General features: G+C 40.4%; 1 protein-coding gene across 1 annotated transcript in view; it reads left to right on the top strand.

The window, feature by feature from the left end:
* Positions 1–14,522, top strand: part of LOC126458343 (adenylyl cyclase 78C-like) — a 788,789-nt gene that overhangs the window by 626,732 nt on the left and 147,535 nt on the right. The window contains exon 7 of the mRNA XM_050095308.1: positions 5,338–5,417. Coding sequence (XP_049951265.1) covers positions 5,338–5,417 — 80 coding nt within the window. The remainder of the gene's footprint in view (positions 1–5,337; positions 5,418–14,522) is intronic.

The following is a 14,522-nucleotide window of genomic DNA, read 5'->3' as shown; positions in this document are numbered from 1 at the left end:
CACTTGTAGGGAATATAGCAGTTTTATATTGAGACCATGTCTTTCTCTACAATATACTTTCTTTCCACTAGTAATATTACATTTATGCGGTGTCATCTCTCCCCTGCATCTATCTAGTGGCTACATTAAAAGTCCTGCCACTTTCATTTACATCTACATTTATGCTCTGTAAGCCACCAAGGTTGTCCTTTTCTGTTCCACTCGCAAATAGACCGAGAGAACAACGACTGTCTATACGCCTCTGTGTGAGCCGTAATTTCTCCTATGCTGGCGGCAGCACATTCGTTCGGCAATCACCTTCAAATGCCTGTTCTCTGAATTTTTTTAATAGTATTCTTCTAAAAGAACGTCGCCTTCCCTCCGCAGATTTCCATTTGAGTCCCTGAAGCATTTCCGTAATACTTACGTGTTGTTAGAACCAACTAATAACATATCTAGGAGCCCGCCTCTGAATTGCTTCAATGTCTTCCTTTAATCTGATCTGTTGTAGATACTAAACACTCGAGCAGTACTCAAGAATCGTTTTATATGGAGTCTCCTTTACAGATGAACGACACTTTCTTGAAATTCTCCCAATAAACCGAAGTCGACCGGCACCTTCCCAACTACAGTCCCTAAATGCTCGTTCCACCTCTTATCACTTTGCAACGTTACACGTATATATTTAAACGATGTGACAGTGTGAAGCAGCACATTACTAATGCTGTACTAGAACGTTATTGGTTGGTTTTTCCTACTCAACCATTTTAACATACATTTTTCTACGTTCAGAGCTAGCTGCCATCCATCACACCAATAACAAATTTTGTCTAAGTCAGCTCAACAACGACACCTTCACGAACACCACAACATCATCAGTAAATAACCACATATTGTTGGCCGGCCGGTGTGTCCGAGCTGTTCTAGGCGCTTCAGTCTGGAACCGCGCGACCGCTACGATCGCAGGTTCGAGCCCTGCCTCGGGCATGGATGTGTGTGGTGTCCTTAGGTTAGTTAGGTTTAAGTAGTTCTAAGTTATAGGGGACTGATGACCTCAGAAGTTAAGTCCCCTAGTGCTCAGAGCCATTTGAACCATTTGAACAGATTGTTGCCCACCCCGCCCGTCAGATCGATTATGTATACAGAAAATAATAGTGGTCCTGCGGCACTTCTATTGATACACTTATCTCTGATGAGCACCCACCATCAAGGACAACATACTGAATTCTATTAAGAAGTCCTCCAGCCACTCGGATACCTGAGAACTTATTCCATATACTCATACCTTTGTTAGGTCTGCAGTGGGCACCGTGTCAAATGCCTTAGGAAATCGAGAAATATAGAATCCGCTTGTTGCCCTTAATCCATAAGTCGCAGTATGTCATGCTAGAAGAGAGCAAACTGAGTTCTGCATGAGCGATGCTTTCTAAAACCGTGTTGATTCTAGACATAATCTTTTTGGTTTCCAATAAACCGAACTCTGAATATGTTCAAGAATACTGCTGCAAACCGATGTCAAGAATATTGATCTGTAATTTTGCGGATCTAATCTTTAACCCTTCTTACGTACAGGAGGCACCTACACTTTTTTCTAGTCGTTTGGGACTTTGCGCTAGGCGAGAGACCACCAATTCCGATTATTCCTTCTGTATAAGGCTTCTGATTTCTGAATGTTTGTTAGGATTTGATTACTCTCCTATATAACAGGTGCTTGTGCCACAAATTTCGATTACTCACTCGTTATAAATACAGAATATGCCGTATCCCCATTTTTATTCCTTTTTTCCCATATTTTCCACATTTTTATCCATAGTCTACGTGAAGAAGTACATTAATACTGGCGCTCTTTTTGTTCTCTCCACCGCGTTTCTTTAGCAATCAATAGTGATCTGGATATCTCCACCAAGCTAGTGATATGCTAGAAAGTGTTTGTAATGCTCACTGCCAAAGCGAACTCACATACACACTTGCTAAAACACACACATGTGGACTGCTGACTTAAGATATCTCAAATACAGCTAGATGCCAGTTTTTGAAGGAGGAAAAACTGTATTCCCTCTGTAATGTGTTAAAATGTTGTTGCTTGGAAGCTTAATGAATTATGCATTAACAAATAGGCCTTACCTGTTATGTGTTAGATTATACTGAGTGTTAATGTAGTATTCTAACACCAGATGGATGTCAGCTACTGGAAGAGAAAACTGTACTCCTTCTGTAATATAATGTTGTTGACTGCAGCTGTTATGTGTTAAACATTCGGTGTTAATCATTATGTACTATCTGTTGTTGGTTCTTAATAAGCCTTCTAACGCTTGATCGATGTTAGCTAATGAGGGGGGGGGGGGGGAGGGGGGCAACTTACTACTCCCTCTTTACTATATTAGAATATTGTTGCCTGGAGGCGTCATGCATTAATTGTTAGGTATTACTGGATTATAAATTTTGTTGTATCACTAGAAGTTATAAGTTAAATATGCAGTACTGTTCCAGATGAATTTAATGTTGCGTGTATTTTAATAATTTATACAGACAATTTAAGTGCAGAATTATTTAATTTACTTGCTGAGAATGTGGAAAATTTGACTATTTTTTAAACATAGTGATTTTAAGCTATTAGACAGATGAGCAGTAGCACCTGTGTGCAGCCAATTTTTATGTGTTTGCAAGAATTTAATGCGATTAAACTTCTGTCGTCCTCTTACCTACAATTTATTTGTGTAATAGAGACAATTTTCTTGCGGAAATATTTAATTTGCTTGCAATGTACGCAGTATCTTACATGTAACACAACTTCATTTTGTTCGAAGCTTCATAGAGGTCTTAAATTTTACGATATGTATGAATTAAGTTGTACAGACACTTTAGAAGCAGAAACATTCGATTTAAAGCTCCATGGAGCTTCCAAGATGGTACCTTACATATAATGCAATAAATGATAAATTATTTTATTTATTATCGAAATATCGACTCTATCATCTTCTCTGAAGATGTCATCTCTCTCTGTTACCCGGGTTGGTCATTTCGTGAGCATCTCATGAATATGTGTGAAGAAAACATATTGTTGTTCAGTTTGAATGACATATTGTAATAAGACACCTTCTTCCTTCTTAAAATCGAACAGTTTCTACCTTCCTTCCTAAAATTTAACACCTTCTTCCTTCCTAATAAGGTGCCTGTCTTTTGGCTACGTTGCGCGTGTCGTGTATTTTTATTAGAAATGGTGTTGTAACAGTTTATTACAGGAAATATAGTCTATAAACCTTGTAGAGAAACTTGGTACCACTGTTCTGACTGAAAACTTTGTCCAAAGCTGTTATTGTACATAAGAGGAAAGGCCGCTGGACCTGATGGGATACCAGTTCGATTTTACAGAGTACGCGAAGGAACTTGCCCCCCATCTTGCAGCGGTGTACCGTAGGTCTCTAGAAGAGCGTAGCGTTCCAAAGGATTGGAAAAGGGCACAGGTCATCCCCGTTTTCAAGAAAGGACGTCGAACAGATGTGCAGAACTATAGACTTGTATCTCTAATGTCGATCAGTTGTAGAATTTTGGAACACGTATTATGTTCGAGCACCATGAATTTTCTGGTGACTAGAAATCTACTCTGTAGGAATCAGCATCGGTTTCGAAAAAGACGATCTTGTGAAACCCAGCTCGCGCTATTCGTCCACGAGACTCAGAGGTCCATAGATACGGGTTCACAGATAGATGCCATGTTTCTTGACTTCCGCAAGGCGTTCGATACAGTTCCCCACAGTCGTTTAATGAACAAAGTAAGAGCATATGGACTATCAGACCAATTGTGTGATTGGATTGAAGAGTTCGTAGATAACAGAACGCAGCATGTCATTCTCAATGGAGAGAAGTCTTACGAAGTAAGAGTGATTTCAGGTGTGCCGCAGGAAAGTGTCGTGGGACCGTTGCTATTCACGATATACATAAATGACCTTGTGGATGACATCGGAAGTTCATTGAGGCTTTTTGCGGATGATGCTGTGATATATCGAAAGGTTGTAACAGTGGTAAATGGTACTAAAATGCAGGAGGCTCTGCAGCGAATTGACGCATGGTGCAGGGAATGGCAACTGAATCTCAATGTAGACAAGTGTAGTGTGCTGCGACTACATAGAAAGAAAGATACCTTATCATTTAGCTTCAATATAGCAGGTCAGCAACTGGAAACAGTTAATTCCATAAATTATCTGGGCTCTGAGCACTATGGGACTTAACATCTATGGTCATCAGTCCCCTAGAACTTAGAACTACTTAAACCTAACTAACCTAAGGACATCACACAACACCCAGCCATCACGAGGCAGAGAAAATCCCTGACCCCGCCGGGAATCGAACCCGGGAACCCGGGCGTGGGAAGCGAGAACGACCACGAGCTGCTGGGAGTACGTATTCGGAGTGATTTAAAATGGAATGATCATATCAAGTTGATCGTCGGTAAAGCAGATGCCAGACTGAGATTCATTGGAAAAATCCTAAGGAAAGGCAATCCGAAAACAAAGGAAGTAGGTTACAGTACGCTCGTTCGCCCACTGCTTGAATACTGCTCAGCAGTGTGGGATCCGAACCAGATAGGGTTGATAGAAGAGATAGAGAAGATCCAACGGAGAGCAGCGCGCTTCGTTACAGGATCATTTAGTAATCGCGAAAGCGTTACGGAGATGATAGATAAACTCCATTGGAAGACTCTGCAGGAGAGACGCTCAGTAGCTCGGTACGGGCTTTTGTTGAAGTTTCGAGAACATACCTTCACCGAGGAGTCAAGCAGTATATTGCTCCCTCCTACGTATATCTCGCGAAGAGACCATGAGGATAAAATCAGAGAGATTAGAGCCCACACAGAGGCATACCGACAATCCTTCTTTCCACGAACAATACGAGACTGGAATAGAAGGGAGAATCGATAGAGGTACTCAAGGTACCCTCCGCCACACACCGTCAGGTGGCTTGCGGACTATGGATGTAGATGTAGACCCCCAGTAGGCCTTTGTTATTTGTAATAATAGCAATAACTGTCAGTCAGTATAATCGATTATATTTCTGTAGTGTATAACATGATGCGTGGCGACGCTGAATACGTACAACACGTGGAGACGCCTCAGCTGTACTCTAGCACCAGAAAGTCAGCGATTTTCGAACAAGAACCCGCCTCGCTGCCCTTCTCACTTAATTCTGTCGCCTTGGCGGTATTTGCTCTTGCACGGTCTTGCATAACATAACCTGGTGGAAATACGTAAGCGATTGCAAATGTTATACAGATTATTGTACGTTACTTCGGTGTACATTTATGTTATCAAGGGACTGCTATGTCGTGCAATCATTCTAACGACTCTGTTTTGTTTGCAGCTTTGGCGAGCCAATGCAGCGCGCAAGAACTAGTTCGCGTACTCAACGATCTATTTGCACGATTCGACAAACTTGCCACAGTGAGTACCTTTTTGTGCATTAATGTTTGTTTTAGTAAAAGGAGACACAAAATAAGTTATACAGTAGCCATAAGAAAGCAGCGCACTCGATGCAAGTTTAACCAATCTCATCAGTTCGTCGATAGAAGCTATGTAATTGACGATACACGGGAAACTACTGCATTAACTTTCTTAGATTCGGAATAACAGAAAAAAATAACTGCCCTATCTTTAACTGGAGACGTCTAAATGCTTCTTAAAGTAAACCACCTGCTGTCGGACAAATTTGTCTATAAATACCACTTGGAATTGTTCAAATGGTTCAAATGGCTCTGAGTACTAAGGGACTTAACTTCTGAGGCCATCAGTTCCCTAGAACTTAGAACTACTTAAACCTAACCAACCTAAGGACATCACACACATCCATGCCCAAGGCAGGATTCGAACCTGTGACCGTAGCGGTCGCGCGGTTCCAGACTGTAGCGCCTAGAACCGCTCGGCCACTACGGCCGGCATCACTCGGAATTGTAATTAGACGGAATACACTTCAAGTGAACTAAACAATCTATTCAAAATGATTGACCACAGGCATGTCAACGACAAAACAGATACTTTTCATAACGAAATGTATTTTTACACTTTACTTAAGCATGTGTTCAGATCGTTTACCATTGGCTGCAAGGTACATTTGCAATCGCCGTTTGAGAGATAGATGAACATATTAAAGCACATCGTATAATACGTCCTTTCCGTGCTGCCGCTATTCGACGGCACATATCATCTGGTATAGCTGGAGCTTCATGATAGACTGTATATTTCAGTGCTTCCCAGAGAAAGAAATCAAGAGGAGTCGAATAAAGAGACCCAGCAAGCCACTGTACTGCAACATTCCGTGCTATCCAACGGTCAGGAAACTTTACCTACTGTATTTGCGTTGCAACACGGAAAGAGTGAGATGAGCAACCGTCACATCGGAACCACTAACACAATTGCTTACCCAGTGGTACCTCTTCTAGAACAGCATCTAGAAATTCGTAAGAAAGTGTGCGTACGTATTTCCATTTAACATACCTGGGATGAAGTAAGGTCCCACAATGGAATTTCCTATGATGCTGCAAGATAGGTTTAGCTTCATCGTCGTTGTTGTTGTACCTGATGAATCCAGCGTTGATTCTCAGCTACCAAGCAGTGCATTTGATGTAAATTTGCATTACCGTGGTTCATAAATGTTGCTTCGTCAGCAAACAGCAGACGTTAGAAAACTTAGTGTCGTCTCCCATGCGATGCAGAGCAAATAAAAAACTTCTGTACGATTTTCGAAATTATGTCCTCCGAGTGCCTAATGTAACAGACGATAAGTGTGAGCCTTATGTTGATGCTAGACGCAAATGACAATCCTCTGTCTGATCGCACATTCCCTGGCAATACGTCTCGTGCCAACATTCGGCGTATAAATGTAGCACGTCTAATTTCTCATTGGTGTACATGTCTGCAAGCAAGGAATATTGAAGCAGAAATGACTTCTGCAGTGCAAACAAATAAATAGTCGAAAGGCTTGATACAATGATGTAGCCTGGCATGAGCCTGTTTACAGCGAAATAGCCGATTCCGGCCGAGTTCTCTTTCGGTTTTAGAATGATTCTCGGAGTCTTCTGCGAAGCGCTTCAACCTTAACATTAATAAGCATTATATTACTCTACTCATCTTCCAAGCACTTTGGGATGCTGTTGAAAAAAGTATAACATATTATTTAAAAAATCGTAGTTGCTTCAACATCTCGATCGATACGAGCGTTGCCGGCCGAAGTGGCCGTGCGGTTAAAGGCGCTGCAATCTGGAACCGCAAGACCGTTACGGTCGCAGGTTCGAATCCTGCCTCGGGCATGGATGTTTGTGATATCCTTAGGTTAGTTAGGTTTAACTAGTTCTAAGTTCTAGGGTACTAATGACCTCAGCAGTTGAGTCCCATAGTGCTCAGAGCCATTTTGATACGAGCGTTAATACTGTTAACCATATACCAAACTACATGCCACTTATCGTACTCTCCACTATTGCAAACCTCTTTCGATATCTGGAAAGGTGCACGAAATAAAAGGGGTTTTACGTCTTACGTGACTCACCCTTTATATGTATTTAAGGGCAACATTAAAGCTGGAGAAGCATATTTTTCTTATTCCATGATATTCTTCTCCATAATACTGTCAAATATGTACCAAGGCTCGTTCGTAAAAAGTGCCTGTACAACTGGGACGTATTACTTCATTCCATACACGTCCCACAACGTGAACGTCAGGAAAATTAAATTAATACGTTGGTTTATCGACAGCCGCTTTGAGATACATTGCAGAGTTCCTTTTAAACATGTGCAATAATTACATTTAACGAACATTTGTTTCTGGTGGTGTCATAAACTACATGAAAATCGATTACACAGCCTCCAACACTACCGTATTTGTGATTCGTCAACAGACTTACTGGGGTCGGGTCCTTGATAAGCTGCTGACTGAATAAGACAGAGTAACATGTCTACTTGCGATAATGCATTAGCAAATATGGCTGGCAGCACCTCCACCTTGCAGGAAGTTTTTGCTACCGGTACGAACAATCGTCATCAAGAAAAAAGCATTTCGCTTATGGTAGGCATTCTGATCATATTGCTGAGCTAAATGCATTCCAAGCATGGGAAGATGTATGGATAAATGGTGGGTTACGTAGAGGAATACTTATTTACGCGGCCATCAGAACACTTCATCTGTTAGTCAATAATTCCTGTTGCAGATAGATTGGGTTTTTTGCACTATGTTTTTGTCTTTACCGTGCAAGGATGTAGTATACTTGTCGAGCCATGTTATAAGAGTCACTTTTAATACATTATACCGGTACATCTCTAAATTTCTTCCCTAGGTGGCGGCTGCTTCATTAGCGGTGTTGTGTATAATGAAGAGGTTCACTGGTTACAGGAAAATCCAGGAGAGTATGTTGCAGTGACATGTATTACTTTCTCACACACGCGTCTAGCAAAATGCTGTATTCCACGTCACATAGTATAGTGGTGTGTGGCTGTTACAAATCTTATTTCTGACTATAGTCCTATATATAGAAAGGAGGATCGTCTCGGGAAACCGTTGTATTTCCGAATGTCATACAAATTCCTAAAATATATGTAGATCGCACAAGTAACTAAATGAGATGAGTCTGTGCACAGTCCCTGTTATCATGCAGTCTGTTATCATGCAGATGATTAAAGTTATAGGCCACTTTGATCATTGCTCTGGAGAACTAAAGTTCTACCGATATTCTTGCCATTAATAAAATAACTGTCTTCGAGATATACAGCAAGTTTCACATTCAGTTCCTGTGTTCGAAAGTGCAATTACATTATTGTCGCCAGCAGTTATATTTCTGTAATTGTTAGGCTGCATCACCATTTTTGAAGATGAAGTATGACTTTATTATAGCAAAGGAAAAGCGCGAGGGATTTAAAGACGAGTAATGTTACGTGTCAAGGCATTTCATCCGTTGTCACACATTTCCTGCACGATACAAACACATAACACTATGTTTTCCAGTCGCTTTAAACTAATGGCAATAGCCCACTGGAAACGGTAGTAACCATAAAATAGCTAAACTAGAATTATCATCTGCATGATGTAGTTCGAGAAATGATTTCTATTTTCAGATACATTTCCTTGGTTTGCTAGTTGCTGTCTACATCATATGACAGAGTCCTTCGTAATACTACGTTAGTTAACACATGTATTTAAAAAAGAACTCATTCTTGCGTAATGTTAGAGTATTTTGGGAAAAATTAATTTCCATGGTTATACGGGATTAAAGTAGGTAGTGAGAATTTATTAGAAAGTAAGCAGACTCAAAATGACGTAAAATATAACAAGCAGTTGAAGTTGTAAGATTAGAAACATACGTATCCATCTGGCTTTTTCACTCCCGGTTGGAAACAACTTTTACCCAACTGTTCAAACTTCCTGTAACGAAGGATTTTAACTAAGGATCATCCTTTCTACATCTGTAGAAAATGAAACTGGGCAAAACGTCCGTGTATTATTGAGGAACCATTAAAAATTTCATTCCGTATTTTAAATGTTCGTTGCTAACAGTATTTAACAAACATCATAGGAACAAACGTGGGGGAGGGTGTTCAGCACGATGACATGTGATACAATGAATGTAGTTTACTACTGCATGTGTAAACTCTACAAAATTTGTTTTAATTAGTTCATTATGATGGTCTGTCACACAATTCACCTACACGACTAATATTTTTCGCTGTTTTGCAGAATATGCCATGGTGCCACTAAGACGTAGTAATTAAGTCACACACCCTCTTAAATTACATTAACCTCATTTTTGCAGAATACGCCTTGATGTCATTAGCTTGTATTAATTCAACCACACACTATAATATGAAAGTTTTTTACCTTGTAATGTATGGTAATATTTGTCGCCATTTCATATCTAGGATAAAGCTATTGCTTATGGTTCTCTCACTAGAGCCTACAGACCTTTAATGACGAAGACCTAGTAGTATCCTCTAGCAGTATGTTCTTTAGAGCACGAGAATAACGTAGTGTTTTGTTTCAGATTGAATACATTCCTCCCTTTCATCGATTTTGTATTGGGGTGGTTCAGGAGTCGCTTCTCGAGAGCATATCACTCTTCTATTTTCGTCATGTCCACCTTCATACCAAGTGCCATCGTAAAAACAGAATATCTGAATTCGGTAGTGACAGCGACTTACCTCGTCCTCCCTCATTATCGGGAGAAATACCTCATTGGAAGGAGCGTTGGAGAAACAGGGAACATCTCTCCCAAGCAGCAGCCCAGGCTCATCAACAGACAAATGAGTTTTTGCCAAATATAAAAATTCTTTTACAATTTCTCGCTTTCTTATCAACTACCCATACGTAGTGTGGGGCACAGCTTCTCTTTGCTTAAACTAATAAAATCGTACCTACGTACGGCAATGACAGAAGACAGGTTGACCGGTTTGGCTGACATTTATCATCGTCAAAATATGTCTGGCAGCCTATAGTCCGTCGAAGCCATGGAAGATTTTGCAAAAAAAGTTACCCGCGAAGACTCACCATGCATGAAACGAGCAAAATAAAATTTTGTGTGGTTTTTTAGTGTTTTATCTTGATAGTGCCTCTTCCAAACCAAAATCTGGGATCCGCCACTAGTTGCCTGCACTATTGCCAGATTTGAAATACGAGGCGCTGCAGGCGAAACAATAGCCGTCTACAAATCTGCCACAACATGGGGCATTCCCTTAAGAGACATACAAAATATCACGTTAAGTGTTTGGTTGAGGAAAATGCCGAAGCAGCTGAGCCAGACTCACAGCAGATGTCATGCATCTTCTTTTACCGACTCTGCTATGCATGTAGCACATATAGCTGTGCTGAGGTGCTCCTGCGCCTCTGGCATATCTGCCAAAGATGTGCTGCCCTCGCTCCTCCTCCCTCTCCTGCCCTTCCCCCCCCCCCCCCCCCCATAAGAATACCTATCTGCAACTTTTTTCTGCACAGATTCAGCAAATTTTATAAAGAGGTTAAATAAAAATGAAACATTATTGAAGAATATCAAATGAATTAAATACATACATGAAAAATATTGCACACAAAAAATAATTGTATCATTTTAGTTGATAAATTACGAATTTTTATAAACACCCTAAAAAATTGAAATAAAAACAAATCCTGTTTACATAAACTATTTTACATTGGTTGTAATGTAAAGAACGGATTTATTTGGTCCACATAATTTATTAGATGGAAAAAAAGAAAAGAAGGCTGTAATTAAGAGCTGAGGAAACATCCCTTTACAGGAATTGTATTTTTATTACAATTTTATTTTGCATTTCCTTACTTACAAAATTGACTCACTGACTGTCTCACTGAAGTAAAGTTTAGCAGTTGTCATCCATGCTATAGTTTTTATCATATTTAATTTGCTCTAAGTGCATTCATAAAATGCTTCACCCGTTAGCAGTTCATAAATATCCTCCAAGCAATTACGACGTTTGAATAAGTGTTTCTTAACTCACGGCTTCCAAAAGGGAAACCTTGTAAATACTCTTCATCAGCTATTTCGACTGGAATTCGAAAGCAGCTGCTTCATTAGCTAGCTCTGCTGTATAAATTTCTCTGCTGTATTTGACACCAAAACAAGCTGAACATTTATCAAGACAACATAGAGTTTTATGTAAGGTGTTTCAAACGAACTTAAAGACAGACAAAATGGTTCGATCTATATGAGATGTGTTTCCTATTTCGTTATTGTTATTCAACCAAATACCGTATTTTGAAGCACTCTAGCTCAAACAGTCTAGGCCCAGTCCTTTGTTCGCAGAAATGCAAAGCTTCAGGTCAAAGAGCAAATTTGGTTTAGCACCCTATCACCGACCATTGACTTCCTACAATACCATACCGAAGTATCAAAAAGAATTCGATGGGTGAGCTTTCCATACCAGCGGTATGGAAAGCCACACATTGGACGAATATTGGCGCAGAAGAGACTCCAATGGTTTGGCCACATCCTACGGGCAGACGGATCCCTTCCAAACAGAGTCCTCCACTCTCAACCCACAGGAAAACGCCCTAGAGGACGCCCAAGAACTCGATGGAAGGATAGGATAACAACGATCCTGAAAGAAGTGGAACCAGCAGCCGTGGAGGAGGACGCCAACGACCGGATGAGATGGACTGCCATCTGCAACAGCTCCCTCCTCTCGTGCAATTGACAGACACTGCGTGTGTGTTTTTTTTTGTTTTTTTGTTTCTGTAATGTATCCCTCTTGCCTTTTAAACCTTTGATTGAATGCCCTGTTTATTTTTTCGTTTTTCTTTAAGCTGTAATGTACATATGTAACTTTTACTACTGTATAGAGTACTTTTGTAAGTCTTTTTGTCTTTACTTTTCCTTTTGTTCTTCTTGCTGTAGGCCTTAAAGGCCCGATAAGGCAATAAATGATGATGATGATGATGATGATGATGAGCTATGTAGGCCAGCGTTGCCAACTCATTTTCGTTGCCACTTCATTTTCGACCACGGCCCTATACGACGTGTGAGAAGCCCCTACATTCACCTCGAAAGTCCCACAGATGCAAAACATTATAGACTGACGACCAAAAAACATAAAAAGAAACAATGTTATTTGATTTGGGAAGCTTGCTGTTGTTAGCTCTACTCCATGTGCGGCAGTACATCATTTTGTACTGTCCACTAAAGGTGCCAACAGACGCAGGAAATAGTCATTTGTTTTGGATATGATGTACTATTTTCAGTTATTCTCCATTAGATGTATCTGAAAAAAGATACATTTGCAGTTTTAATTTTTAATTTTTTATATTTCTTTTAAATTTTATTGTCTGTTTACTTTGTGTAAGACCGTCGGCCCCTGGTACTTGGGAAGCGCAGATTTGGGGGTGGGGGTGTGGTCAGGAATAGATGTTCCGCTTTACACACGGAAGAAAGTTAGCTCCCAGATGCAACTTTTTATTGCTTCAGAGGACTAGTTCCGGTGTTTCACAAGTCCCAATCTTCAGATTATTACATTGTGAAACTCCAAAACGCGTATATGAAGAAATAAAAAGTTGCATATGAAAGCTGACTTTTTTTGTACAATAGTAAATCAGGACAGGTGCAGCACAAGCGCTGAAACCTGTGCCGTTGCCAAGATTGTCAAGATGTTCCGCAGATCTAATAACCTATGCATCTCGCGTTTCTTGCTGTGATTGAAATGATGCACAGAAGTATCAGTGTTTCATAAACGCGCGCTACAGACAAATTCATGCACATATTTGGTAGCCGATTAGTCTCATTACGTGAGGTAAAAAAGAATGAAACATCTGGTTTTTGATAGTTTATTTTATTTATTCACACAACCGTTTCAAGTCCCACTGTGCATCTTTCGCAATTCACCAACGTACAGCTCGTGGTGAAACAGCAAACACTTGACAACGTAAAGGTATGTCCACAAGATGAATCTTTCCTCGTGCGCAATCGCTGACGGACGTGAACATAAGGGCGTGCACAAAAATTAGCACAAGGAGTGCATGTAGGCATGCCTCATTGTGCAAGCGGTCTATATGCACCTATTACTTTGCTCGGCAATATGTGCTGAGTTTATTGCAATGACTATGGCCAAAGTAGTAATCGATACCAGAGGTACGAGAAATACAAAGTGGCGCTGATGTTTTGTTTGTATACTTCCAGGAAAGCTGGTCATAGTGAGATATTAGAATTTCTACTTAGGAAAACGTAGCGACAAGGCTAGCAATAACATTTCGTTAGCTGGCAACCGACGACCTTTATGACAGCCTGAGCGATTTATTTTGCATTCAAAACAACGCATTTCAGTGGTTATTCCTGTGTTGTTGCTGTTGTTATGGTCTTCAGTCTAGAGACTGCAGCTGTCCAAGCTACTCTATCCTGTGCAAGCTTCTTCGTCTTCCAGTACCTACTGCAACCTACACCCCTTTGAATCTGCTTAGTGTATTCATCTGTTAGTTTCCCTCTACGATTTTTACCCTCCGCGCTGCCCTCCAATACTAAATTGGTGATCCCTTGATGCCTCAGAACATGTACTACTAACCGATCCCTTCTTCTAGTCAAGTTGTGCCACAAATTCCTCTTCTCCCCATTTCTATTCAGTACCTCCTCATTAGTTAACCAATCTACCCATCTAATCTTCAGCATTCTTCTGTAGTACCACATTTCGAAAGCTTCTCTTCTCTTCTTGTCTAAACTATTTATCGTCCGTGTTTCACATCCGTGCATGGCTACAATCCATACAAATACTTTTAGAATAGATTTCCTGACACTTAAATCTGTACTCGATGTCGACGAATTTCTCTTCTTCACAAACGCTTTTCTTGCCGTTGCCATAATCCTTTCTACATCGAACATCATCACTTATTTTGCTCCCAAATAGCAAAACTCGTATACTACTTTAGGTGTCTCATTTCCTAATCTAATTCCCTCAGCATCACCTGATGTAATTAGACTACATTCCACTAGCCTTGTTTTGCTTTTGTTGATGTTCATCTTATATCTTCCTCTCAAGACACTGTCAGCTCCGTTCAACTGCTCTTCCAGTCCTTTG

Source organism: Schistocerca serialis, chromosome 2, assembly GCF_023864345.2.
Source record: "Schistocerca serialis cubense isolate TAMUIC-IGC-003099 chromosome 2, iqSchSeri2.2, whole genome shotgun sequence".
Taxonomy (NCBI): Eukaryota; Metazoa; Arthropoda; class Insecta; order Orthoptera; family Acrididae; genus Schistocerca; species Schistocerca serialis.
This window is presented reverse-complemented; position numbering and strand designations above follow the sequence as displayed.